General features: G+C 41.3%; 1 protein-coding gene across 2 annotated transcripts in view; it reads left to right on the forward strand.

Moving 5' to 3' along the window:
- LOC115201056 (ATP-dependent RNA helicase DHX8) overlaps positions 1-24907 on the forward strand; it is a 29480-nt gene that overhangs the window by 2601 nt on the left and 1972 nt on the right. The window contains exons 9-21 of one of the 2 annotated variants that reach the window (XM_029764289.1): positions 15-102; positions 13060-13157; positions 13275-13422; positions 13877-14058; positions 14205-14399; positions 14501-14686; positions 14775-14985; positions 15101-15282; positions 15414-15554; positions 15940-16095; positions 19805-19942; positions 20200-20328; positions 22472-22668. In XM_029764289.1, the coding sequence (XP_029620149.1) occupies positions 15-102; positions 13060-13157; positions 13275-13422; positions 13877-14058; positions 14205-14399; positions 14501-14686; positions 14775-14985; positions 15101-15282; positions 15414-15554; positions 15940-16095; positions 19805-19942; positions 20200-20328; positions 22472-22668 (2051 nt within the window). Of the gene's footprint in view, positions 1-14; positions 103-3513; positions 3552-13059; positions 13158-13274; positions 13423-13876; positions 14059-14204; positions 14400-14500; positions 14687-14774; positions 14986-15100; positions 15283-15413; positions 15555-15939; positions 16096-19804; positions 19943-20199; positions 20329-22471; positions 22669-24907 lie in introns of those variants that run through there. The other variant, XM_029764290.1, reaches the window with a different exon arrangement.

The raw sequence follows: 24907 nt of genomic DNA on the forward strand, positions 1-24907 counted from the left end.
TTTCCTGTCCTCAGATGATTGCTGCTAATGTTCTTTCTAAAGAGGAGTTCCCTGACTTTGACGAGGAGACGGGTATCCTCCCAAAAATTGATGATGAAGAAGGTAACATTTTAGCATGTTTTTTTTTTGGGGGGGGGGGATCTACTGAAAGCATTAGGGGTGTAATGATTCATCGATACAGATCGGAATCCGGTTCAATTGTTTAAGATGCATCGGTCAAAAACAATCCAAATGTAGCATGAATCAGTCAGAAAATCTATTCAAAGTTACAACCGCCGGTTCACTAATGTTTTTATTAATTGTACTTTCTACCTTATGAAAACACTTCTCATCTTTTGGGATGTGTCCCCAAACTGTGTACGTTTTTGACAAACTCTAGTCCCTGTCGGTGACCAGCATACCCATAACATGATGCTGCCACTACAATAATTGTAAATACGGAAGATCAACAACATTGCATTCACTCCATATTACTGGCTTGTATGAAAAATGTAAAAGAAGGAAACCTGTGTTAAAAAATACACATAAAATCCCCCATTCTGTTTGCAATAAGGCCGTTAAGTAATACTTAGGGCTCAGCGATTAACAAACATTTCTGTTATTTTGTGTTTTTTAAACAACTAAATGACTGACGTCGGTTCAATTATTTGAATTCCATTTCGTTCAGGTTTTTTCCATGAGTTCAATGCGCACATTGCAAAGTTTCTCCACAGAGTTTCTAAACCCAGAGGCGCAACATCATGAGGCTTCCGGAAAAGCTTGTGAAGCAGACCAAGAAGACCAGGCTGCGGTTTGGGTTTTGACAAGTCAATGAGAGAAGTGAAATATTCTTCCTTAGTTGTTAATTTTCTCGAACTCTAAAGCCACAAGAGATTCGAACCAATGTCTTAAGTAGTTCAACATGTTATTACTCCAACCTGGTGGTAGTGACAAACTGACACGTTTTCCATTCCGTCAAAAAACTACTTTATATCGAAGGTGGGCCTTTGATTTGACGGCCTGCACATGCCCAGTTAGGCGTGACCAGATGTCATGTTTCTACGCATGAGCTTAGCTAGCCAACGTCGCCATAGCATCGCCTACATGTGTAATCTATTGGAGAAGCCGTTTCAGCCTGTCTTCATACTGTACTGTCTTTGGTTTCTCTAGAGATAAATCAGATCCAGCCTGAACTGTGTGATGTTGTAGTTTCCAACAGGCCGATATTCTACATAGTTTAGCGCATAAAACGTGGTAATTAACTACGACCATAATCCGTTGCTCGTCTACCTGTCCGGTCTGTTTCTTTTATGCCTGCTACGGAAGAGAAAAGAAGGCACGATCGTGAGGGGATAGAGAGAACAGCTGTTGATATTCAGCAGTCATAAAAGTATGCCTTATTTACTTTGAAGACCTACAAAATAGTGATTTTGACAGACAGGATAGGCAGTAGCTCTGTAGAAATGAGAGGACTTGGAATTAAATGATTAAGTCATCAAATAAAAGTAATATACACAACAATTTAAGTATTTTATTAAAGTAATGTGAATAAATGATGGTTAATAAGTGATCAGCAGTAATGGGCCATTATGGGACTTTTATTAATTGTTTTATTCTGTGTTACAGCATTCAACCCAAATAATCGTAAACGAAATCGAAAACCGTGATTGTTTTTATAATCGCACCGACCTCAAAAAGCACTAATCGCTCAGTGCTATTAATATTGCAAGACAACACCGCAAAGAAATTAAAAATGTTTGCCAAAATTAAAGATTTGGGTAAAATCCAATACAACACAGAATGAAACCCTCTCTATTTTTAAGTATTGTAGAGGCAGCATTATGTTATAGGTATGCTTGTCACCAGCAGGTACTGGGGAGTTTTTCAGGATCAAAATAAATACGAAAGCTCAGATAAAAATGTAGAGGAGAACTCACCTCAGTCTTCTGAAAACCTAACTCTGGGATAGTTATATTTTTCAGCGGGACAATTTAGACACATCTTAATGCCAAAAACACACTAGAATGGCTTTTCAAGAGGTATTGAGTGGTCCAGTCTCAGTCCTGACATAAATTTCCTTGAAAATCAGAGAAGGTTTGAATTTTGCTGACTATCAATTATTCCCTACCAAATGTACTGCATGAGCAATTTTGACAAAAACAATGGATAAACAGTGCCTTCATAAATTATTCGCCCTTGACTTATTCCACATTGTGTTGTTACAGCCTAAATTCTAAATCAATTAAATACATAATCGCCCAATAATGACTAAGTAAAAAACATGTTTTTTGAAAATATCCCATTTACACACCAGTGGCGGTCGTGCCGTTTAAGTTGAGGGAGGACGATTCTTTTTTGGGGTGCATGGCCTTATTTCTATTACAGCCTATTGGATGACTGTCATTCATATTCCATTCACCCAGCTCAATGTAACATCAATTGGTTTAGGTTATTACATGGTACTCACATTTTCCCTATACCCATTATGAGGTTGCGCCAACCTAGCCTATGAATGAAAGTTTTCAACGTAGATACACAGATCAAGAGAAACGTTTGAGTAGCCTAATCAAAGTGACAGACGGTGACATATTCAATACCGCCTTGCACACTCTTCACTGCATCTAGCTGATCTAGGGCGTAATCATTAGCACAATAGTTGCAAATTAGAGTTTCTATTGGACAAATTCAGATATGTTTATCCCCATTTTGTCAATTTGCTTTTGTTTAAGAAATGTTTTTCATCAAAATTGCCAGAATGAATCACACGTAAACACAGTTCACTTTCATACTAGCCACATACAAACAGCATTATCACGTTGCTCGTTAATTCCTTCTTGCATCTACATGCTCTCCTCCCCTCATCTTTTCCCTTCGCTTCAGTGCACTACACATCAGCTGTCTGTGAACAGGCGAAAAAACCTTTCCAAGCCAAACCTTCATATCATAACCGCTAACCACTACACACAGCTTACATCGTTGTCACCATATTAGCTGACGTCAGTCAACATAGCGATTAGAACTAACGCGTTAGTATACCCACTACAATCATGCAGTTAGCAAGCAGTTTAGCAGTTACTCCGGCGGGCCCCGGTGGCAATAAATAATAAAACCAAAAGCTTACCTTGGATATAGCCATAGCTAACATGTCATCCCTCTCTGTTTGGGTAGGCTAAACTAGCTAGCTAAGTAAGTGAAAGTCAAAAAGAAAACCCCCAAAAATATATAGCTAGCTCTGTCTCTTGCCTCTCCTTTGTTTTTTAAGAAATTAATTTGTTTAGAACTGTTCAACTATTATCTTTCTCTCTGAGTCAACTACTCACCACAATTTGTACTGTAGGCCATCATTGCAAAACAGTGTGTTTTAATAAATTATTGGTCACGTGAATATATTTAGTATACTTTTATCTAAAATTGATAACTTTTTTAACTTTTACTATTTTTATTTTTATGAAATTCTCTGAGGAGGATGATCCTCCCCTTCCTCCTCTGAGGAGCTTCCACTGATTCACACCCCTGAGTCAATACTTTGTAGAAGCACCTTTGGCAGAGATTACAGCTGTGAGTCTTTCTGGGTAAGTCTCTAAGAGCTTTCCACACCTGGATTGTGTAACATTTGCTGAATTTTTTTTATTAATTGTTTTATTTAAAATATATATATATATATATTTTTTCTAAATTCTTCAAGCGCTTTCAAATTGGTTGTTGATCAAATTTAGACAACCATTTTCAAGTCTTGCCATACATCTTCAAGCAAATTTAAGTCAAAACTGTAACTCAGCCACTCATGAACATTCACTGTCTTCTTGGTAAGTAACTGCAGTGTAGAGTTGACCTTGTGTTTTAGATTATTGTTCTGCTGAAAGGTGAATTCATCTACCAGTGTCTGGTGGAAAGCAGACTGAACCAGATTTTCCTTTAGGATTTCGTCTGTGCTTAGCTCCATTCCATTTATTTTTTTTATCTTGAAAATAACTCCTCAGTCCTTAACGATCACAAGCATACCCATAACATGATGCAGCCACCACTATGCTTGAAAATATGGAGAGTGGTACTCAGTAATTTGTTTCATTGGATTTGCCCCAAACATAACACTTTGTAATCAGGACAAAAAGTGAATTGCATTGCCACATTTTTGCAGTATTACTTTAGTGCCTTGTTGCAAACAGGATGCATGTTTTGGAATATTTTTATTTCCGTACAGGCGTCCTTCTTTTCACTCTGTCAATTAGGTTAGTATTGTGGCGTAACTACAATGTTGTTGATCCATCCTCAGTTTCCTTCTATCACAGCCATTAAACTCTGTAACTGTTTTAAAGTCTCAATTGGCTTCATGCTGAAGTCCCTGAGTGGTTTCCTTTCTCTCCCGCAACTAAGTTATTTATTTTATTTAACCTTTATTTAACTAGGCAAGTCGGTTAAGAACAAATTCTTATTTGCATAGATGGCCTACCAAAAGGCAAAAGGCCTCCTGCGGGGACAGGGGCTGGGATTTTAAAAAAATATATAGGAAAAAAAACACATCACGACAAGAGAGACACCACAACACTACGACAACATAACATGGCAGCTACACATGAAAACACAGCATGGTAGCAACACAACATGACAACAACATGGTAGCAACACCACATAACAACAACATGGTGGCAGCACAACTTGGTAGCAGCACAAAACATGGTACAAAAATGATTGGGCACAGACAACAGCACAAAGGCAAGAAGATAGAGACAATAATACATCACACGAAGCAGCCACAACTGTCAGTAAGAGTGTCCATGATTGAGTCTTTGAATGAAGAGATGGAGATAACTGTCCAGGTTTGAGTGTTTTTTTGCAGCTCGTTCCAGTCGCTAGATGCAGAAAACTGAAAAGTGGAGCAACCCAGGGATGTGTGTGCTTTGGGGACTTTTAACAGAATGTGACTGGCAGAACCGGTGTTGTATGTACCCCGCACATTGACTCGGTACCAGTACCCCCAGTATATAGCCTTGTTATTGTTAGATTTGATAATTTTTTACTTTCGTTTTTGGTCATTTTTTCTTAACCAACAGTGCAGTTCAAGAAATAGTTAAGGGCTTGTAAGCAGGGTTGCACATTTTGGGGAATATTCAGAGGTGGAAACTTTCCGTGGGAATTAACAGGAATATATGGTAATTAATGGAAATATATGCAAATTAATATTAATACCATTTAAATGTGGATGTTTTTTGCATTGGTTATATTTACCATATCATATGGAGACAGAAACATAAACCTTTTACCTTATCATAAGTAGACATAATTGCAAATGATTAAATCCTTCCAATAGAAATAAAAAAAACAATTTAGTTAAGAATTGAACTTTAATTAAATGAGTTGACTCTTCCCATGGGAGGATTTCACTGAACAACAAAAGGGAATATTGAATGATCCCCAATGATCCATCGCATCTCCCAAAAATGTTTTCAACATCTGTAAAATGATAGTCTAGAAACTAAAGCTTTGGTTGTCTTCCTCTCAGGCTTCCATGTCTTCTCCGCCTCTTGAACATCAGACTCTGAGGCCTCATCTTCACTGTCACTTTCCAACCCTGTTGAGGATGGCTCGTTGTCAGGCTCAAAAAGCCTCAAATTTGCCCGGATGGCTACCAATTTTTCAACCCTTGTATTGGTCAGCCTGTTGCGTGCTTTGTTGTGTGTTCCCAAACAAGGACCAGTTGCACTCTGAGGTGGCTGATGTTGGTGGGATGTGGAGGATGATGGAGGCAACAGGGGAAAGAGCCTCAGATCCACAAAGTCCCTTCCACCAGGTGGCTGATGAGATATGTTGGCACGACTGCCATATTGCATCTCCATCCCAAAGCCCTTGCTTGGAAGTGTACTTTGCCAGACTGCCAAGAACCTTGCCCTCATCCAGGCCAAGGTGGTGAGACACGGTAGTAATGACACCATAGGCCTTGTTGATCTCTGCACCAGACAGGATGCTCTGGCAGCATACTTGGGTCCAACATATACGCTGCGGCATGTATGGGCTTCAGGCAGAAGTCTTTACACTTTTTGATGTATTTCAGAACTGGAGCAACAGTGAAGTGGGCAGGGTAGTACGGATTTCTTCTCTTACATCTGCAAGCAGAGTCTGAAAACCAGACAGGATGGCATTGTCTCCCTCAATCCGTACAATGGCTACTGCTGTAGGTTTCAGGAGTTTCAGGCTGCTTACCACTCTCTCCCAAAATACATAATCCAGGAGGATCCTCTTGATGGGGCTGTCCATATCGGCAGACTGTGATATGGCCATTTCTTGGAGAGACTCCTTCCCCTTCAGGAGACTGTCAAACATGATGACAACACCACCCCAACGGGTGTTGCTGGACTCTTTAGACCAAGCAGCCTTCATGTTTGCAGCATTGTCTGTCACCAGTGGAAATACCTTCTGTGGTCCAAGGTTATTGATGACTGCCTTCAGCTCATCTACAATGTAGAGACCGGTGTATCTGTTGTCCCTTGTGTCTGTGCTCTTGTAGAATATGGGTTGAGAGGTGGAGATTATGTAGTTAATTATTCCTTGCCCACGAACATTTGACCACCCATCAGAGATGATTGCAATGCAGTCTGCTTTCTCTATGATTTGCTTGACCTTCACTTGAATACTGTTGAACTCTGCATCCAGCAAATGAGTAGATGATAAAGCATGTCTGGTTGGAGGGGTGTAATCTGGGGGAAGAACATTCAGAAGTCTCTGCCAATACACATTGCCTGTGAGCATCAGAGGTGAACCAGTTGCATTCACAGCTCGAGCTAGACATTCATCAGCATTTCTCTGACTAGGTTCCTCCATTGAGTCCCAAAAAAAAGCTTCTGATTCCAGGAGGACCTTGAGCTGTTGCTATCGATAAGGTGTCTGATTCATCATTTTCACCTCGAATAGAAGTAGAGGGACTTTTGTTAAAGGTTGCTTGTTGTGAGCGCTGAGGGAACTTTATGCACTTGGCCAGATGATTCTGCATCTTTGTTGCATTCTTCATGATTTGGCACGGTACTTGCAAATGTACACAGCTTTTCCTTCTACATTAGCTGCAGTGAAATGTCTCCACACATCAGATAGTGCCCGTTGCATTTTCCTGTAAAGTTGAGAAAAAATTAGTAAAAAAACAACATACAATTCCATGTACAGATAAATAGTTAAGCAGTTAGATTAAACAACTCCTTTGTAAGATATTTTTTTTAAAATTAAACATGTATGGAAACAGGTGAATTAACACTCTCAGTTAGCAGGCTCAAGCAAGCTAAAACCCACATGGTAGCAAAAACTAACTAGCAGAAATGAACAAGTTATAAATGATTTAAACACACTTTGCTGTAGGCTACTATTTACTAGTTAACAAAAATCATGTATGTCATTTAAAATATATTCACCCCACCCAGTATTGTATATAAATTTACCAGAAAGCATGTAGTCCTTGGCTCAGACAAGATCAGTGTGCAAGATCTTGAGAATCCGCTGTACATGTGATGGAAGAGTGCACTGCACATGTGATGAAAGAATGCACTGTGCATGTAGAGGGTTGCAATTCAATTGAATTGGGGATAGTTTAACCAAAATGTGCCACAAGACCTAGAATTGCCTTATGTGTATCCCACAAAAAAAGGTTCACTGTTATAAGCTAACTTTTCTGATGAATTTAAGCAAAATTCCCCAAATTCCTGGGCTTAACTTCCCATGGAAAATTTCCAGGGAAAATTACCGGAACGTTTCCGACCCTTTGCAGCCCTACTTGTAAGTAAGCATTTCACGATAAGGTCTACACATGTTGTATTCGGAGCATGTGACAAATAAAGTTTGATTTGATGTGGAGGATGAGGGCTGCAGTAGGTATTTCAGATAGGGGGAGTGAGGCATAAGAGGGTTTAATAAATAAGCATCAACCAGTGGGTCTTGCGATGGGTATACAGAAATGACCAGTTTACAGGGGAGTATAGAGTGCAGTGATGTGTCCTATAAGGAGCATTGGTGGCAAATCTCATGGCTGAATGGTAAAGAAGATCTAGCCGCTCGAGAGCACCCTTACCTGCCGATCTACAAATTACATCTCCGTATCTAGCATGGGTAGGATGGTCATATGAATCGGGGTTAGTTTGGCAGCTGGGGTGAAAGAGGAGTGATTACGATAGAGGATACCAAATCTAGATTTATCTTTAGCCTGCAGCTTTGATATGTGCTGAGAGAAGGACAGTGTACCGTCTAGCCATACTCCCAAGTACTTGAATGAGGTGACTACCTCAAGCTCTAAACCTTCAGAGGTAGTAATCACACCTGTGGGTAGAGGGGCATTCTTCTTTCCAAACCACATTAACTGTGTTTTGGAGGTGTTCAGAACAAGGTTAAGGGCAGAGAAAGCTTGTTGGACACTAAGAAAGCTTTGTTGTAGAGCGTTTAACACAAAACCCGGGGTGGGTCCAGCTGAGTATAAGACTGTATCATCTGCATATAAATGGATGAGAGTGCTTCCTACTGCCTGAGCTATGTTGGTGATGTAAATTGAGAAGAGAGTGGGGCCTAGTATCGAGCCTTGGGGTACTCAATTGTTGACAGGCAGATGTTCTGACTTAATACACTGCACTCTTTGAGAGAGCTAATTAGCAAACCATTCCAAAGACCCCTCAGATACACCAATACTCCTTAGCCGGCCCACAAGAATGGAATGGCCTACCGTATCAAAAGCTTTGGCCAAGTCAATAAAAATAGCAGCACAATATTGCTTAGAATCAAGGGCAATTGTGACATCATTTAGGACCTTTAAGGTTGCAGTGGCACATCCATAACCTGAGCGGAAACCAGATTGCATACTAGAGAGAATATTATAGACATCAAGAAAGCCAGTCGGTTGATTATTGATACGTTTTTCCAACACTTTTGATAATCAGGGCAAAATAGAAATTGGCCTATAACAGTTAGGATCAGCTTGATCTCCCCGTTTAAATAAAGGACCACCGTGGCTGCCTTCCAAGCAATGGGAACCTCCCTAGAGAGGAGAGAGAGGCTTGGTGAGGATAGGGTCAGCAACCTTAAAGAAGAAAGGATCTAAACCATCTGACCCAGATTTTTTTTGGGGGGGGGTCAAGTTTCAGGAGCTCCTTTAGCACCTCGGAATCAGTGACTGCCTATAGGGAGAAACGTATTAGAAGGGGCAGGGGGAAAAGAGGGAGGAGCATCGGGGCTAGTCCCATTAGAAGGGGTGGGGGATGAGGAAATGTTGGACGGGCAATGAGGCATGGCTGAGTCAAATAGGAATCCTAACTTAATGAAGTGGTGATTTGAAGAGCTCAGCCATGTGCTCCTTGTCAGTAACAACCACATCATCAACATTAAGGTACATGGGCAGCTGTGACGAGGATAGTTCATTCTCCAAGTTCTTTAACCGTTTTCCAGAGTTAGGAAGGACACCTGTATCTTTGTAGTGACTGGGAGTATTGATATACCATCCAAAGTGTAATTAATAACTTCACCATGCTCAAAAGGATAGTCAATGTCTGCTTTATTTTATTTTTTTTACGCATCTACCAATAGGTGCCCTCCTTTGTGAGGCATTGGAAAACCTCCCTGGTTTCTGTTTGAAATTCACTGCTCGACTGAGGGACCTTACAGACAATTGTATGCGTGGGGTATAGAGATGAGGTAGTCATTCAAAAATCATGTTACACAATATTATTGTACACAAAGTCCATGCAACGTATTATGTGACTTGTTAAGCAAATGTTTACACCTGAACTTATTTAAGCTTGCCATAACAAAGGGGTTGAATGCTTATTTACTCAAGATATTTCAGCTTTTCATTTTTTTAAATTAATTTGTAAAAATGTCTCAACATAATTTCACTTTGACATTATGGGGTATTGTGTGTAGACCAGTGAAAAAAAATCTAAATGTATTCAATTTTAAATTCAGGCTGTAACACAACAAAATGTGGAGAAATTTAAGGGGTATGAACACTTTCTGAAGCCACTGTATGTTGCCCTAAGAGTTGTGCAAAGTAGGTAGAATCTTATTAAAAACATGATTCACAGCTGTAATGGCTTCCAAAAGTGCTTCCACCAAGTATTAACTCTGGGGTACGAAAACATATGCAATCAAGACATTTAACATTTTTAGGTTCTATAACTTTTCTTTCACTTTGAAAATGTGTAGATTGTTTGGGAAAAAAAGCGAACGTAATCCCTTTTTAGATTTGAATTTTAAGACCGCAAAAATGTGAATACTGTGCAAAGGAAGTAGACTTCCACTTGCGACTGTAACTGCATATGACAGTCGTTGATCTACAAGTCATTGCATGCCGAGCAACCTCAATGACTATCAGTAGCCCTATAACAACTTTGCGCAGAGTGCGCGCTGTCCAACAAAAGGTAGGCTTATCTCTGATCTACCTGCTGATTGGGGTTTACGTCGTTTTGATTTTATTTAGATTGCTCAGGTTCACCATCAGAAATAGCTTTTGGTAGTGTTGCCTTAAAGGGGCAATCTGCAGTTGCTTCATCCATTTTAGGAATTCTGAATTAATGAAATGTACCCATTGATTCTTGAAGAATATAACTTATAAATAAATGGCTCATGAGTTTAGTACCGTAAATTCCGGACTATAAGCCGCAACTTTTTTCCCACGCTTTGAACATCGCGGCTTAAACAATGACGCAGCTAATATATGGATTTTTCCCGCTTTCAATTTTTTTTTTCAAAAAAAAAACACATTCTGTGACGTGCTCAGTTTTTTGGCGGCATGAAGCTTTCATTAGACCAATGAAATTGCAGAATGGGTTAAGGTCAAACAACTTTTTTGTTTACTGTTTAGATTAAATCGAGCGCTCTCAAACTTCCTATCATTCTGATTACGGTAGTCATTTTGTCACCCTCATCATGGCAAAGACACGGAGAAATGCATTTGATGCAGCTTTCAAGTTGAAGGCGATTGATCTGGCTGTTGGAAAAGGAAATAGAGCTGCTGCACGGGAGCTTGGTCTTAATGAGTCGATGATAAGACGTTGGAAACAGCAGCATGAGGAATTGACTCAGTGCAAAAAGACAACTAAAGCTTACTGCTAATTATTTATTTTTTGTTACAAGCCGTGTTTCATTAAAGCCTATTTATTTTTGTTACAAGCCGTGTTTCGTTAAAGCCTGTGTAAAGTTAATTTGTTTCAATGTACTGGTAGGCACCTGCGGCTTATAGACATGTGCGGCTTATTTATGTTCAAAATAAATAAATACAATTAATTCAGTGGGTGCGGCTTATATTCAGGTGCGCTTAATAGTCCGGAAATTACGGTACCCCATTAGAACCGAAAATATAAGCTTGAAAACAAAGTAAGTGTAAACAAACACAATATAGCCTCAAAACAAGATTAAAACTATAGTTTTGATATCATGGATGGTCAGTCCTTGCATCCAATGCTCTGTCCATGAATTTCAGTGGTTATATTTCTCTAGCTTTTTACTGAAACGGGTGGGGAGAACACTTTATGGTTTCAACTTCTGATTACCACTTTAAACCGTTGTTGTATATGGTCATCTTTACATGAATAGGCAAAGTTGGTAGCTCATTTCGTAAAAAGGACAGCGATCATTTTTGCTAGCCCAACTGCGTTGTTGGAGCAGGAGGAAAAGAGAAGCTCACTCCGTAAAACATTTACTTGAGATGTTCTTCAAGAACAACATATTTCAGCTTTTTGGTATAAGAACCGTGTTGGTTTCACTTCAAGGTTATGGTTAGACACACACACTCCTGTCCTCATTACTACCTGTTCCATTTTAAGACTGGGTGTTCTCTCTGAGTCAGGGAAAATTCCATTCTGTATGCAGCCACAGCCATGCTGCATTCTCATACAGGCTTCTACAAATTACCCATAACGCACACACCTACGTTTTCATCAACTGTGAAATCAACGCTCCATTGTGTGGGTAGAATGGGTTAATTTAGTAAAATTGCTACAATTTAGGCGATAAAAGGGGATTTCTACAGTTTCCCCTTTTACCCTCGTCAACGGTCTTTGTGGCTTTAGAATGCAGGTGATTGACTGAGAATTATACCTGCAGTGATATTATGCTTAAAAGAACATTCAATTGATACATTATAATATATTTCAAATGGCAGACGATTTCTTTGGTTGCTATGGATGAATAGAATCAGCAACCAATGAAACAACCTGGGGTGTATTCATTTGTCGCTCACCATAGCAAAAGTTTTTTTTACTTTGAACGGAACATGTTTTGCCATGTTTGTCACATTTCCTCATCTCCCCACCTACTAGTGCCCACTGCCCAGTAAGCTATTTGCTCCTACTAAAAAACTTTGGCTATATCGTTAAGCTTATAGGGCAACGGACACGATCAGGACTAACTCACAGAAATTCAACAGTCAAGTCTCCATTGTATGGATAGAATTAGTCAAATTGCTACAATTTAGACAAAAGTGAATTTTATCACCTGACCTTTACCTGCTGTGACCTTTGTGGCATAAGAATGCAGGTGATTGACTGCCAATTATACTAACCTGCAGTGACATTATGCTGGAAAGAACATTACATTGATTCATGACGATATTTGCCTACCATTTAGTGGCGGAGAGAAGAATTGACATGAAATGGAAAATATTTCTTCAACAACAAATATGACATTTTTTGTAGCTTTATGGTTTAAGAACCATTTCGGTTTCACGGTTTAGACATTCCTCTGTCCTTTGTCGCATGACCAGATAGTAGAAACCGGCAACCATGTCCACATCCAGGCTGTTCCATACACACTCGCTCAGAGAAGTCCGCTCAGAGAAGTCCGCTCAGAGTAGCCCAGCTCCTGAGCTCCATCAGAAGCAGATTTTAATTTTCGAATGGAAAATGAATGTCTTCGTACAATAAATGTTCGAATACAATCGTATCGCATCAATTGCCTCCTCCTAATTGAACTGAATCGCTTCAAACTGAAACGTATCGTTTCTGTATCGTATTGGAGCTCGTATCTAGATGTGTATCGAATCGTCTTTGAAAGGGAAGATGCACACCCCTAGAAAGCATACATTGACTGCAGTGTACTAAATGCAAATTTTCTTTCATTCAGATCAGGACCTGGAGATTGAGCTGGTGGAGGAGGAGCCTCCGTTCCTGAGAGGACACACTAAACAGAGTATGGACATGAGCCCTGTCAAGATTGTTAAGGTATGTTTTATTTTCCTCTGCACCACGCTACTTTCACCCTACCTTTTTAGGCCTAACTGTTTTCTCCTGTCCCGTGTTGTGTGAACAAATGCCGTTCTCTCGGTTTCCCTCTGTCAGAATCCAGATGGCTCGCTGTCCCAGGCTGCCATGATGCAGAGTGCTTTGGCTAAGGAGAGGAGGGAGGTGAAGCAGGCTCAGCGAATGGCTGAGATGGACTGCATACCTATTGGCCTCAACAAGCACTGGGTAGACCCCCTGCCTGACTGTAAGGACCTGGACCACACACAAACAGTGCATTAGGGATGCAGACATACAGTATGCTTACCAACCATGCGGTTTATCATGCTTTCCTTTCTGCCCTCCACAAGGTCACTGCCACATAGTAAAACACAATCCGGTCCAGTGTTCCTCCTCAGCTACTCTTCCTGGGGTTCACATGAAACTTGACATAATACCGACCATTAATAGACAAGAACAGCTCAAGGACAGAACTACATCAATAGTTATCTGGTTTCCTTTAGCATCCTAACAGGCTGGATAGAGTGGCCTGCTGTAGTGTGCCGTGACCTCCATGGCCCAGGGTTATAGGGGAGGCTGTGTGGGTGTAAAGGTTTCTCCCAGGGTTCCTAGACTGGGTCTGGATCACCAGTCATCTGAAGGGGCGGAGGTTAAATATCATGCCAGTTCATCTCAATTAAAGACACTTCCCTCTTACACAGTTGATGGAAGGCAGATTGCAGCCAACATGAGAGGAATCGGCATGATGCCAGACAGCGTCCCGGAGTGGAAGAAACATGCCTTTGGGGGCAACCAGGCCTCTTATGGCAAGAAGACAGAGCTTTCCATCCTGGAGCAGAGAGAGAGCCTGCCCATCTACAAGCTCAAAGAGCAGCTCATACAGGTTTGTAATAGTAATTGCCCTATAGGGAGAAATAAAGTTGTTGTCAACATTGCTTTATTTCTAATGTTACCCTACTTCAATATGACTTCAACAGTTTCAGTGATACATTTTATCTGACTTTGGTCACCTCTCTTTTCCATTATTAGGCTGTCCATGATAATCAGATCCTGATTGTGGTTGGAGAGACCGGCTCTGGGAAAACCACCCAGATCACCCAGTACCTGGCCGAGGCGGGCTACTCCGCTCGGGGGAAGATCGGCTGCACTCAGCCCCGTCGTGTGGCAGCCATGTCCGTGGCCAAGAGAGTCTCTGAAGAGTATGGTTGCTGTCTGGGCCAGGAGGTGAGTGAGCAGTTTTACCTTGGTTTTCCTTTTGATTTGCTTATAGACAATGACTTGCTTTTTTGAGGGACCTCTCACCTCTCAATTCTTTTCCACACCAGGTGGGCTACACCATCCGTTTTGAGGACTGCACCAGCCCTGAGACGGTGATCAAGTACATGACACATGGTATGCTGCAGAGGGAATGTCTGATAGATCCAGACATGGGTCAGTACACCCTCATCATGCTTGACGAGGCCCACGAGAGGACCATCCATACTGATGTGCTCTTTGGTCTACTCAAGAAGGTATACCAGGGTCTTGTTCATAACAGAACAGTCTAAATATTTCCTTGACTGTGTGTTAATTCCTTTGAATTCTCTCTGTCAATTTCAGACAGTGAAGAAACGCCCAGACATGAAGCTGATTGTGTCCTCAGCGACACTAGATGCCGTCAAGTTCTCCCAGTACTTCTTCGAGGCGCCCATCTTTACCATCCCAGGACGCACTTTCCCAGTGGAGGTGCTCTACTGCAAAGAGCCTGAGACGGACTACCTGGACGCCAGTCTCATCACCGTCATGCAGATCCACCTGACCGAGCCTCCAGGTACGGTTCAAACACGGTTACAATGCATACATCCGCAATGACTAAACTCCTTGATTGACATCCGTAGTTAAGGATTCAGCCATCAGTGATTCATTGTCCTCTCTCTTTTTTGCAGGTGATGTCCTGGTGTTTCTGACAGGTCAGGAGGAGATTGACACAGCTTGTGAGATCTTGTATGAAAGGATGAAGTCTCTGGGACCCGAAGTGCCTGAACTCATCATTCTACCGGTCTACTCCGCGCTGCCAAGTGAGATGCAGACCCGTATCTTTGACCCTGCTCCCCCCGGCAGCAGGAAGGTATCAGAAGTGCCCACCCGAACACAAACCAGAACGATCCCAAAAACACACACACAATCTTCTGCTGCCACACATGCCTGATATCAGAGGTAAGACTAAGGCTAATCATTTTGTGTTATTTGATTCTGCAGGTAATCATTGCCACTAACATTGCTGAGACGTCTCTGACTATTAATGGGATCTACTATGTGGTGGACCCAGGCTTTGTGAAGCAGAATGTCTACAATTCCAAGACTGGCGTCGACCAATTAGTGGTGACCCCCATATCACAGGTAGGTTGAATAAGACATATGCAGATATCATTATCGTACATGGAGAAGGAACACTGAAAACGTTACAAATACCTGCTCTTGATCCCTTTATCTTGTTAAATCCACTTCAATCATTGTAGATGAACAAGGGGGGAGACAGGTTAAAGAAGTATTTTTAAGCCTTGGGACAATTGAGACATGGATTGTGTGTTTGCCATTCAGAGGGTGAATGGGCAAGACAAAAGATTTAAGTGCCTTTGAATGGGGTATGGTAGTAGGTGCCAGGCGCACCGTTTTGTGTCAAGAATTGCAACGCTGCTGGGTTTTTCACACTCAACCGTGTACTTTGTGTAGTCCAGAGCATTGACATCCAATCTAAATTAATTGCTTTCTCTATATTTCTCAGGCCCAAGCCAAGCAGCGTTCTGGTAGGGCTGGAAGAACTGGCCCTGGGAAATGCTACCGGCTATTTACAGAGAGAGCCTACAGAGACGAGATGCTCACCAGCAATGTGCCTGAAATCCAGAGAACAAACCTGGCCAGTACCATGCTGTCTCTCAAGGTACGTAACCCATACAGACACTGACTGGCCTACAACGTTTTTGTAACCATGGGCCCTCATTAACAATGCAACACCTTTTTCTTAAAATATATATTATATATATATATATATATATATATATAAAAAAAAGTGAAAACAGATTTGTAGACATTTTTCCACATGTATTATTAATAAAAAAACAGAACTTATTTACGTAAGTATTCCGACCCTTTGCTTTGAGACTCGAAATTGAGCTCAGGTGCATCCTGTTTCCATTGATCATCCTTGAGATGTTTCTACAACTTGATTGGAGTCCACCTGTGGTAAATTCAGTTGATTTGGAAAAGGCACACACCTGTCTATATGAGGTACCACAGTTGACAGTGCATGTAAGTCGCTCTGGATAAGAGCGTCTGCTAAATGACGTAAATGTAAATGTCAGAGCAAAAACCAAGCCACGAGGTTTATGGAATTGTCCGTAGAGCTCCGAGACAGGATTGTGTCGAGGCACCGATCTGGGGAAGGGTACCACAACATTTCTGCAGCATTGAAGATTCCCAAGAACACAGTGGCCTCCATCATTATTATATGGAAGAAGTTTGGAACCACTAAGACCTTCCTAGAGCTGGCCGCCCGACCAAACTGAGCAATCGGGGGAGAAGGGACTTGGTCAGGGTGGTGACGAAGAACCCGATGGTCACTCTGACAGCACTCCGATGTACCTTTGTTGAGATGGGAGAACCTTCCAGAAGGACAACCATCTCTGCAGCTCTCCACCAATCAGGCCTTTACGCTTGGTGTTTGCCAAAAGGCACCTGAAGACTCAGACCATGACAAAAAACATTCTCTGGTCTGATGAAACCAAGATTGAACTCTTTGATCTCTCACATCTGGAGGAAACCTGGCACCATCCCTACAGTGAAGCATGCATGGTGTTGTCAGCATCATGCTGTGGGAATGTTTTTCAGGGACTGGGAGACTAATCAGGATCGAGGGAAAGTTGAACTGAGCAAAGTACAGAGAGATCCTTGATGAAAACCTGCTCAGGACCTCAGACTGGGGCAAAGGTTCACCTTCCAACAGGACAACGACCCTAAGCACACAGCCAAGATGACGCATAAAGTGGCTTCGGGACAAGTCTCTGAATGTCCTTGAGTGGCGCAGCCAAAGTCTGGACTTTAACCCAATCGAACATCTCTGGAGAGACCTGAAAATAACTGCAGCAATGCTCCACGTCGAACCTGACAGAGCTTGAGAGGATCTGCAGAGAAGAATGGGAGAAACTCCCCAAATACAGCTGTGCCAAGCTTGTAGGGTCATACCCACGAAGACTCAAGGCTGTAGTCGCTGCCAAAGATACTTCAACCAAGTACTGAGTAAAGGGTCTGAATACTTATGTAAATGTATTATTTCAGGTGTTTTTTATTTTTTTTTATTATAAATTAGCAAACAGGAAACATTTGGAAGAAAACAATTTCATCAATTTTAGAAAAAGACTGTAATGTAACATTTTTTGGAAAAAGTCATGGGGTCTGAATACTTTCCCAATTGAGAGGGTTTGGGATGATTTTGACTGGCTGAGCAACGCTGTCTTGTCCCGACACGTTCATTACTATGGGTCAGCTGGAGATCGAATTTGAATATTGAAACAGTGTTACAAATGTCAGAGAGACAGACAGCAAGGTTTATACAAATCTCTGCTGATGAAAACTAAATGTTAGTCTAAAAGAAATGTGAGAATGTCTAGTTGCTTTTTATAGTGGAGATCAAGTTTATAAAGTGCCTGACTGGGCTGATGAGACAGTGGACTGCGCAGTCAGGTGGAACAGAGTAAATAGGCATTTTAACGTCATAGATTTAGCCAGTGGTAACTTGTGGAATAGACATCAGCTGGAATGCAGTTTTCACCAATCAGCATTCAGGATTAGAACCACCGTGTGTGTGTGTGTGTGTGTGTGTGTGTGTGTGTGTGTGTGTGTGTACAGTTGAAGACGGAAGTTTACAGATACCTTAGCAAAATACATTTAAACTTCGTTTTTGACAATTCCTGACATTTAATCCTAGTAACAATTCCCTGTCTTAGGTCAGTTAGGATCACCACTTTATTTAAAGAATGTGAAATGTCAGAATAATAGTAGAGAGTGATTTATTTGAGCTTTTATTGGGGGTCAGTAGTTTACATAGACTCAATTCGTATTTGGTAGCATTGACTTTAAATTGTTTAACTTGGGTCGCCTTCCACAAGCGACAATAAGTTCCCACAATAAGTTGGGTGAATTTTGGCCCATTCCTCCTGACTGAGCTGGTGTAACTGAGTCAGGTTCGTAGGCCTCCTTGCTCGCACACACTTTTTTTCAGTTCTGCCCACCAATTTTCTATAGGATTGAGGTCAGGGCTTTGTGATGGCCACTCCAATACCTTGACTTTGTTGTCCTTAAGCCATTTTGCCACAACTTTGGAAGTATGCTTGGGGTCATTGTCCATTTGGAAGACCCATTTGCGACCAAGCTTTAACTTCCTGACTGATGTCTTGAGATGTTGCTTCAATATATCCACAATTTTCCTTTCTCATGATGACATCTATTTTGTGAAGTGCACCAGTCCCTCCTGCAGCAAAGCACCCCCACAACATGATGCGGCCACCCCCATGCTTCACGGTTGGGATGGTGTCCTTCGGCTTGCAAGCCTCCCCCTTTTTCCTACGAACATAATGATGGTCATGATGGCCAAACAGTTCTATTTTTGTTTCATCAGACCAGAGGACATTTCTCCAAAAAGTACGATATTTTTCCCCATGTGCAGTTGCAAACAGTAGTCTGGCTTTTTTATGGCAGTTTTGGAGCAGTGGCTTCTTCCTTGCTGAGCGGCCTTTCAGGTTATGTCGATATAGGACTCGTTTTACTGTGGATATAGAAACTTTTGTACCTATTTCCTCCAGCATTTTCACAAGGTCCTTTGCTGTTGTTCTGGGATTGATTTGCACTTTTCGCACCAAAGTACGTTCATCTCTAGGAGACAGAACGCGTCTCCTTCCTGAGTGGTATGACTGCTGCGTGGTCCCATGGTGTTTATACTTGCATACTATTGTTTGTACACGTGGTACCTTCAGGCGTTTGGAATTTGCTGCCAAGGATGAACCAGACTTGTGGAGATCTACAATTTATTTTCTGAGGTCTTGGTGGATTTCTTTTGATTTTCCCATGATGTCAAGCAAAGAGGCACTGAGTTTGAAGGTAGGCCTTGAAATACATCCACAGGTACACCTCCAATTGACTCAAATTATGTCAATAAGCCTATCAGAAGCTTTTAAAGCCATGACTTCATTTTCTGGAATTTTCCAAGCTGTTTAAAGGCACAGTCAACTTAGTGTATTTAAACTTCTGACCCACTGGAAGTATAAGTGAAATAATCTGTCTGTAAACAATTGTTGGAAAAATTACTTGTGTCACGCACAAAGTAGATGTCCTAACCGACTTGCCCAAACTATAGTTTGTTAACAAGAAATTTGTGGAGTGGTTGAAAAACGAGTTTTAATGAGTTTTAATTTTAAGTGTATGTAAACTATCGACTTCAACTATCATATATATATATATATATATATATATATATATATATATATATATATATATATATATATATATATATATATATATATATATATATATATATATATAATACTCTGTTCTTCCAATGCTATCCCTTTACTTTCCTCTCTCTATACTTCCTTCAGGCCATGGGCATCAATGACCTGCTATCGTTTGATTTCATGGACGCTCCACCCATGGAGACAATGATCACAGCCATGGAGATGCTCTACACTTTAGGGGCTCTGGATGATGAGGGGTTACTCACTCGCCTTGGACGCAGGGTAAGATGGAGTATGGAACAACAAGCGATCTATTCAATATATTGAAGATGAAAATCAGGCAAGCAATTATATTTGAATTGATGCAGTAGTTAATATTAAAAATTGAAAAACATGTATTCAAATTTGGAAGTTCATGGTCAGTGAATTGTCTGAGTTAAAATTGACTTGACCCCAACCACAATATTGTTGTAATGAATGTGGTTAAATGTTATACACTCTTCCCCATTCCTCTCCCTCTGCCTCTATGTTTGTATCAGATGGCTGAGTTCCCTCTGGAGCCCATGCTGTGTAAGATGCTGATCATGTCCGTCCACCTGGGCTGTAGTGAGGAGATGCTCACCATCGTCTCCATGCTGTCTGTGCAGAACGTCTTCTACAGGCCCAAGGTACGGCAAATCACAGGTCCATAAATACTGTGTAACCATGGCTATGTCCAGGCCAGTGTGTTAACTGATATATCACATAAAAACCATGCACGGATAAAATAAATAACCTTCTGCAGCTAGACAATGATGGTAGCTATTCAAATTGGAATACATTTCTCTACTGTGTCTGCAAACACTGTTTTGTAATTAAACACTGAGTTTGAAGGTAGGCCTTGAAATACATCCACAGTTACACCTCCAATTCACTCAAATTATGTCAATTAACCTATCAGAAGCTTCTTAAGCCATGACATCATTTTCTGGAATTTTCCAAGCTGTTTAAAGGCACAGTCAACTTAGTGTATGTAAACTTCTGACCCACTGGAATTGTGATACAGTGAGTTATAAGTGAAATAATCTGTCTGTTAACAATTGTTGGAAAAATGTCTTGTGTCATGTACTAAGTAGATGTCCTAACCAACTTGCCAAAACTATAGTTTGTTAACAAGAAATTTGTGGAGTGGTTGCAAAACGAGTTTTAATGACTCCAACCAAAGTGTACAGTCGTGGCCAAAAGTTTTGAGAATGACACAAATATTAATTTCCACAAAGTTTGCTGCTTTAGTGTCTTTGGATATTTTTGTCAGATGGAATACTGAAGTATAAATACAAGCATTTCATAAGTGTCAAAGGCTTTTATTGACAATTACATGAAGTTGATGCAGAGTCAATATTTGCAGTGTTGACCCTTCTTTTTCAAGACCTCTGCAATCCGCCATGGCATGCTGTCAATTAACTTTTGGGCCACATCCTGACTGATGGCATCCTATTCTTGCATAATCAATGCTTGGAGTTGGTCAGAATTGGTGTGTTTTTGTTTGTCGACCTGCCTCTTGAGGATTGACCACAAGTTCTCAATGGGATTAAGGTCTAGGGAGTTTCCTGGCCATGGACCCAAAATATCCATGTTTTGTTCCCCAAGCCACTTAGTTATCACTTTTGCCTTATGGCAAGGTGCTCCATCATGCTGGAAAAGGCATTGTTCATCACCAAACTGTTCCTGGATGGTTGGGAGAAGTTGCTCTCGGAGGATGAGTTGGTACCATTCTTTATTCATGGCTGTGTTCTTAGGCAAAATTGTGACTGAGCCCACTCCCTTGGCTGAGAAGCAACCCCACACATGAATGGCCTTACTGTTGGCATGACACAGGACTGATGGTAGCGCTCACCTTGTCTTCTCCAGATAAGCTTTTTTCCGGATGCCCCAAACAATCGGAAAGGGGATTCATCAGAGAAAATGACTTTACCCCAGTCCTCAGCAGTCCAATCCCTGTACCTTTTGCAGAATATCAGTCTGTCCCTGATGTTTTTCCTGGAGAGAAGTGTTTTCTTTGCTGCCCTTCTTGACACCAGGCCATCCTCCAAAAGTCATCGCCTCACTGTGTGTGCAGATGCACTCACACCTGCCTGCTGCCATTCTTGAGCAAGCTCTGTACTGGTGGTGCCCCGATCCCGTAGCTGAATCAACTCTAGGAGATGGTCCTGGTGCTTACTTATTTCCCTCATTAAAATGCAAATCAATTTATAACATTTTTGACATGCGTTTTTCTGGATATTTTTGTTGTTATTCTGTCTCTCACTGTTCAAATAAACCTACCATTAAAATTATAGACTAATCCTTTCTTTGTCAGTGGGCAAACGTACAAAATCAGCACGGGATCAAATACTTTTTTCCCCCACTGTATATATAGTGACACAAGGAGTAAATACATATTTGTCTGACAACTTGGTTGTCTCACAAAATATGTTATTAAAACTTGGAGATGTGGGTTTTGTTAGCTTACTCAATTGTAATGTTTTTCAGTCTACTGTAAATCGCAGTTAAGGGTTCACCTTGGGCACAAATGTGAATGCTTGAGCCATTGTGCGCATGCACCCTCTGTAGGATTAGAATACCCTTGGGCAGGGGGTGGTTTATGGGTTTACAACAAGAATCAGCTGTCACATTTGTTGATGGTGGTGAATTATGGTTGACTGACTTCCCTAACTTGTCATATGTTGTTTGAAGCCTACAACCATAATGAGACAGTTGTAGCCTAATGTGATTTAATGTTGATCAGTTGGTGGCCAGTCCTTATAGTCATTTTATTCTCTGATGCCCCAGGACAAGCAGCAGATGGCTGACCAGAAGAAGGCCAAATTCCACCAGGCCGAGGGAGACCACCTTACTCTGTTGGCTGTCTATAACTCCTGGAAGAACAACAAGTTCTCCAACCCTTGGTGCTTCGAGAACTTCATCCAGGCTCGTTCCTTGCGCAGAGCCCAGGATATTCGCAAACAGATGCTGGGTATCATGGACAGGTAGGACACTCATCATAAGGATATGTAATTAATTCTATATCTGGCAAAGTTCTCAAATGGTAGCTTTACTTGTGAGTCATATTAATCCTGTGACTCAAAGACGCAATCTCTAGGGCCTGAATTTAAGCGTATCTACAGTTCATTCGGAAAGTATTCAGACCCCTTGACCTTTTCCACCTTTTGTTATGTTACAACCTTATTCTGAAACGTATTCAATTTGTTTTTTGCCTCATCAATCTACACACAATACCCCATAATGACAAAGCAAAAACAGGTTTTTAGAATGTTTAGCAAATTTATTAAAAATAAAGACCTGAAATCACATTTACATAATTATTAAGAGCCTTTACTCAGTACTTTGTTGAAGCTCCTTTAGCAGCGATTACAGCCATGAGTCTTCTTGGGTATGACGCTACTAGCTTGGCACACCTGTATTTGGGGAGTTTCTCCCATTCTTCTCTGCAGATCCTCTCAAGCTATGTCAGGTTGGATGGGGAGCATCGCTGCACAGCTATTTTCAGGTCTCTCCAGAGATGTTCGATCGGGTTCAAGTCTGGGCTCTTGCTGGGCCACTCAAGGACATTCCCGAAACTTGTCCCGAAGCCACTCCTTCATTGTCTTGGCTGTGTGCTTAGGGTCGTTGTCCTGTTGGAAGGTGAACCTTCGCCCCAGACTGAGGTCCTGAGCGCTCTGGAGCAGGTTTTCATCAAGGATCTCTCTCTGTACTTTACTCCGTTCCTCTTTCCCTCGATCCTCATTAGTTTCCCTGCCACTGAAAACATTCCGACAGCATTATGCTGCCACCACCATGCTTCACCGTAGGGATGGTGCCAGGTTTCCTCCAGATGTGACGCTTGGCATTCAGGCCAAAGAGTTCAATCTTGGTTTCATCAGACCAGAGAATGTTGTTTCTCATGGTCTGAGAGTCCTTTAGGAACTTTTTGTCAAACTCCAAGCAGGCTGTCATGTGCCTTTTACCGAGGGGGGGTTTCCATCCACTCTGCCAGAAAGGCCTGATTGGTGGAGTGCTGCAGAGATGCCTGTCCTTCTGGAATGTTCTCCCATCTCCACAGAGGAACTCTGGAGCTTTGTCAGAGGGACCATCGTATTCTTGGTGGTTCCAAACTACTTGATTTGTAAGAATGATGGAGGCCACTGTTCTTGGGGACCTTCAATGCTGCAGAAATTATTTGGTACGCTTCCCCTCGACACAATCCTGTCTCGGAGCTCTACGGACAATTCCTTTGACCTCATGGCTTGGTTTTTGCTCTGACATGCACTGTCAAACGTGGGACCTTGTATAGACAGGTGTGTGCCTTTCCAAATCATGTCCAGTCAATAGAATTTTACGACAGGTGGATTCCAATCAAGTTGTAGAAACAACAACAAATAAGGTATCTGTTTTTTTTATTTTTAATACATTTTCAAAAAAATTCTAATAAGCTGTTTTCACTTTGTCATTATGGGGTATTGTGTATAGATTGATGAAAATAATAATAATTGTAATCAATTTTAGAATAAGGCTGTAACGTAACAAAATATGGAAAAAGTGAAGGTGTCTTGAGTACTTTCCGAATACCATACAGAAATTTAAATGCAACATGCGACAAATTCAACAATTTTACTAATTTACAGTTCATATAAGGAAATCTGTCAATTTAAATGAATTCATTAGGCCCTAATCTATGTATTGCACAGGGGCGTGGGAAGGCCCACCCACTGGGGAGCCATGCTTAGCCTATCAGAAAGAGTTTTTCCCCACAAAAGTGCTTTATTGCAGACAGAAATACTCCTCAGTTTCATCAGCTGTCCGGTTGGCTGGTCTCAGATGATCCCGCAGGTAAAGATGCTTGATGTGGAGGTCCTGGGCTGGTGTGGTTATACGTGGTCTGTGAGGCCAGTTGGATGTACTGCACTCCCTCAAAACTTGAGAAATCTGTGGCATTGTGTTTTTTAGAGTGGCCTTTTTATTGTCCCCAGCACAGGGTGCACATGTGTAATGATCATGCTGTTTAATCACCTTCTTGATTTGCCACAGTTGTCAGGTGGATGGATTATTTTGGCATAGGAGAAATGCTCATTAACAGTGATCTAAACAAATACGTGCACATAATTTTAGAGAAATTAGCTTTTTGTGCATATGGAAAATTTCTAGGATCGTTTATTTCAGCTCATGAAAAATGGGACCAACAGTTTTTGCATTAATATTTTTGTTCAGTATATCGTAAATTCCGGACTA

The sequence above is a fragment of the Salmo trutta genome, chromosome 10 (genome assembly GCF_901001165.1).
Source record: "Salmo trutta chromosome 10, fSalTru1.1, whole genome shotgun sequence".
Classification (NCBI taxonomy): Eukaryota; Metazoa; Chordata; class Actinopteri; order Salmoniformes; family Salmonidae; genus Salmo; species Salmo trutta.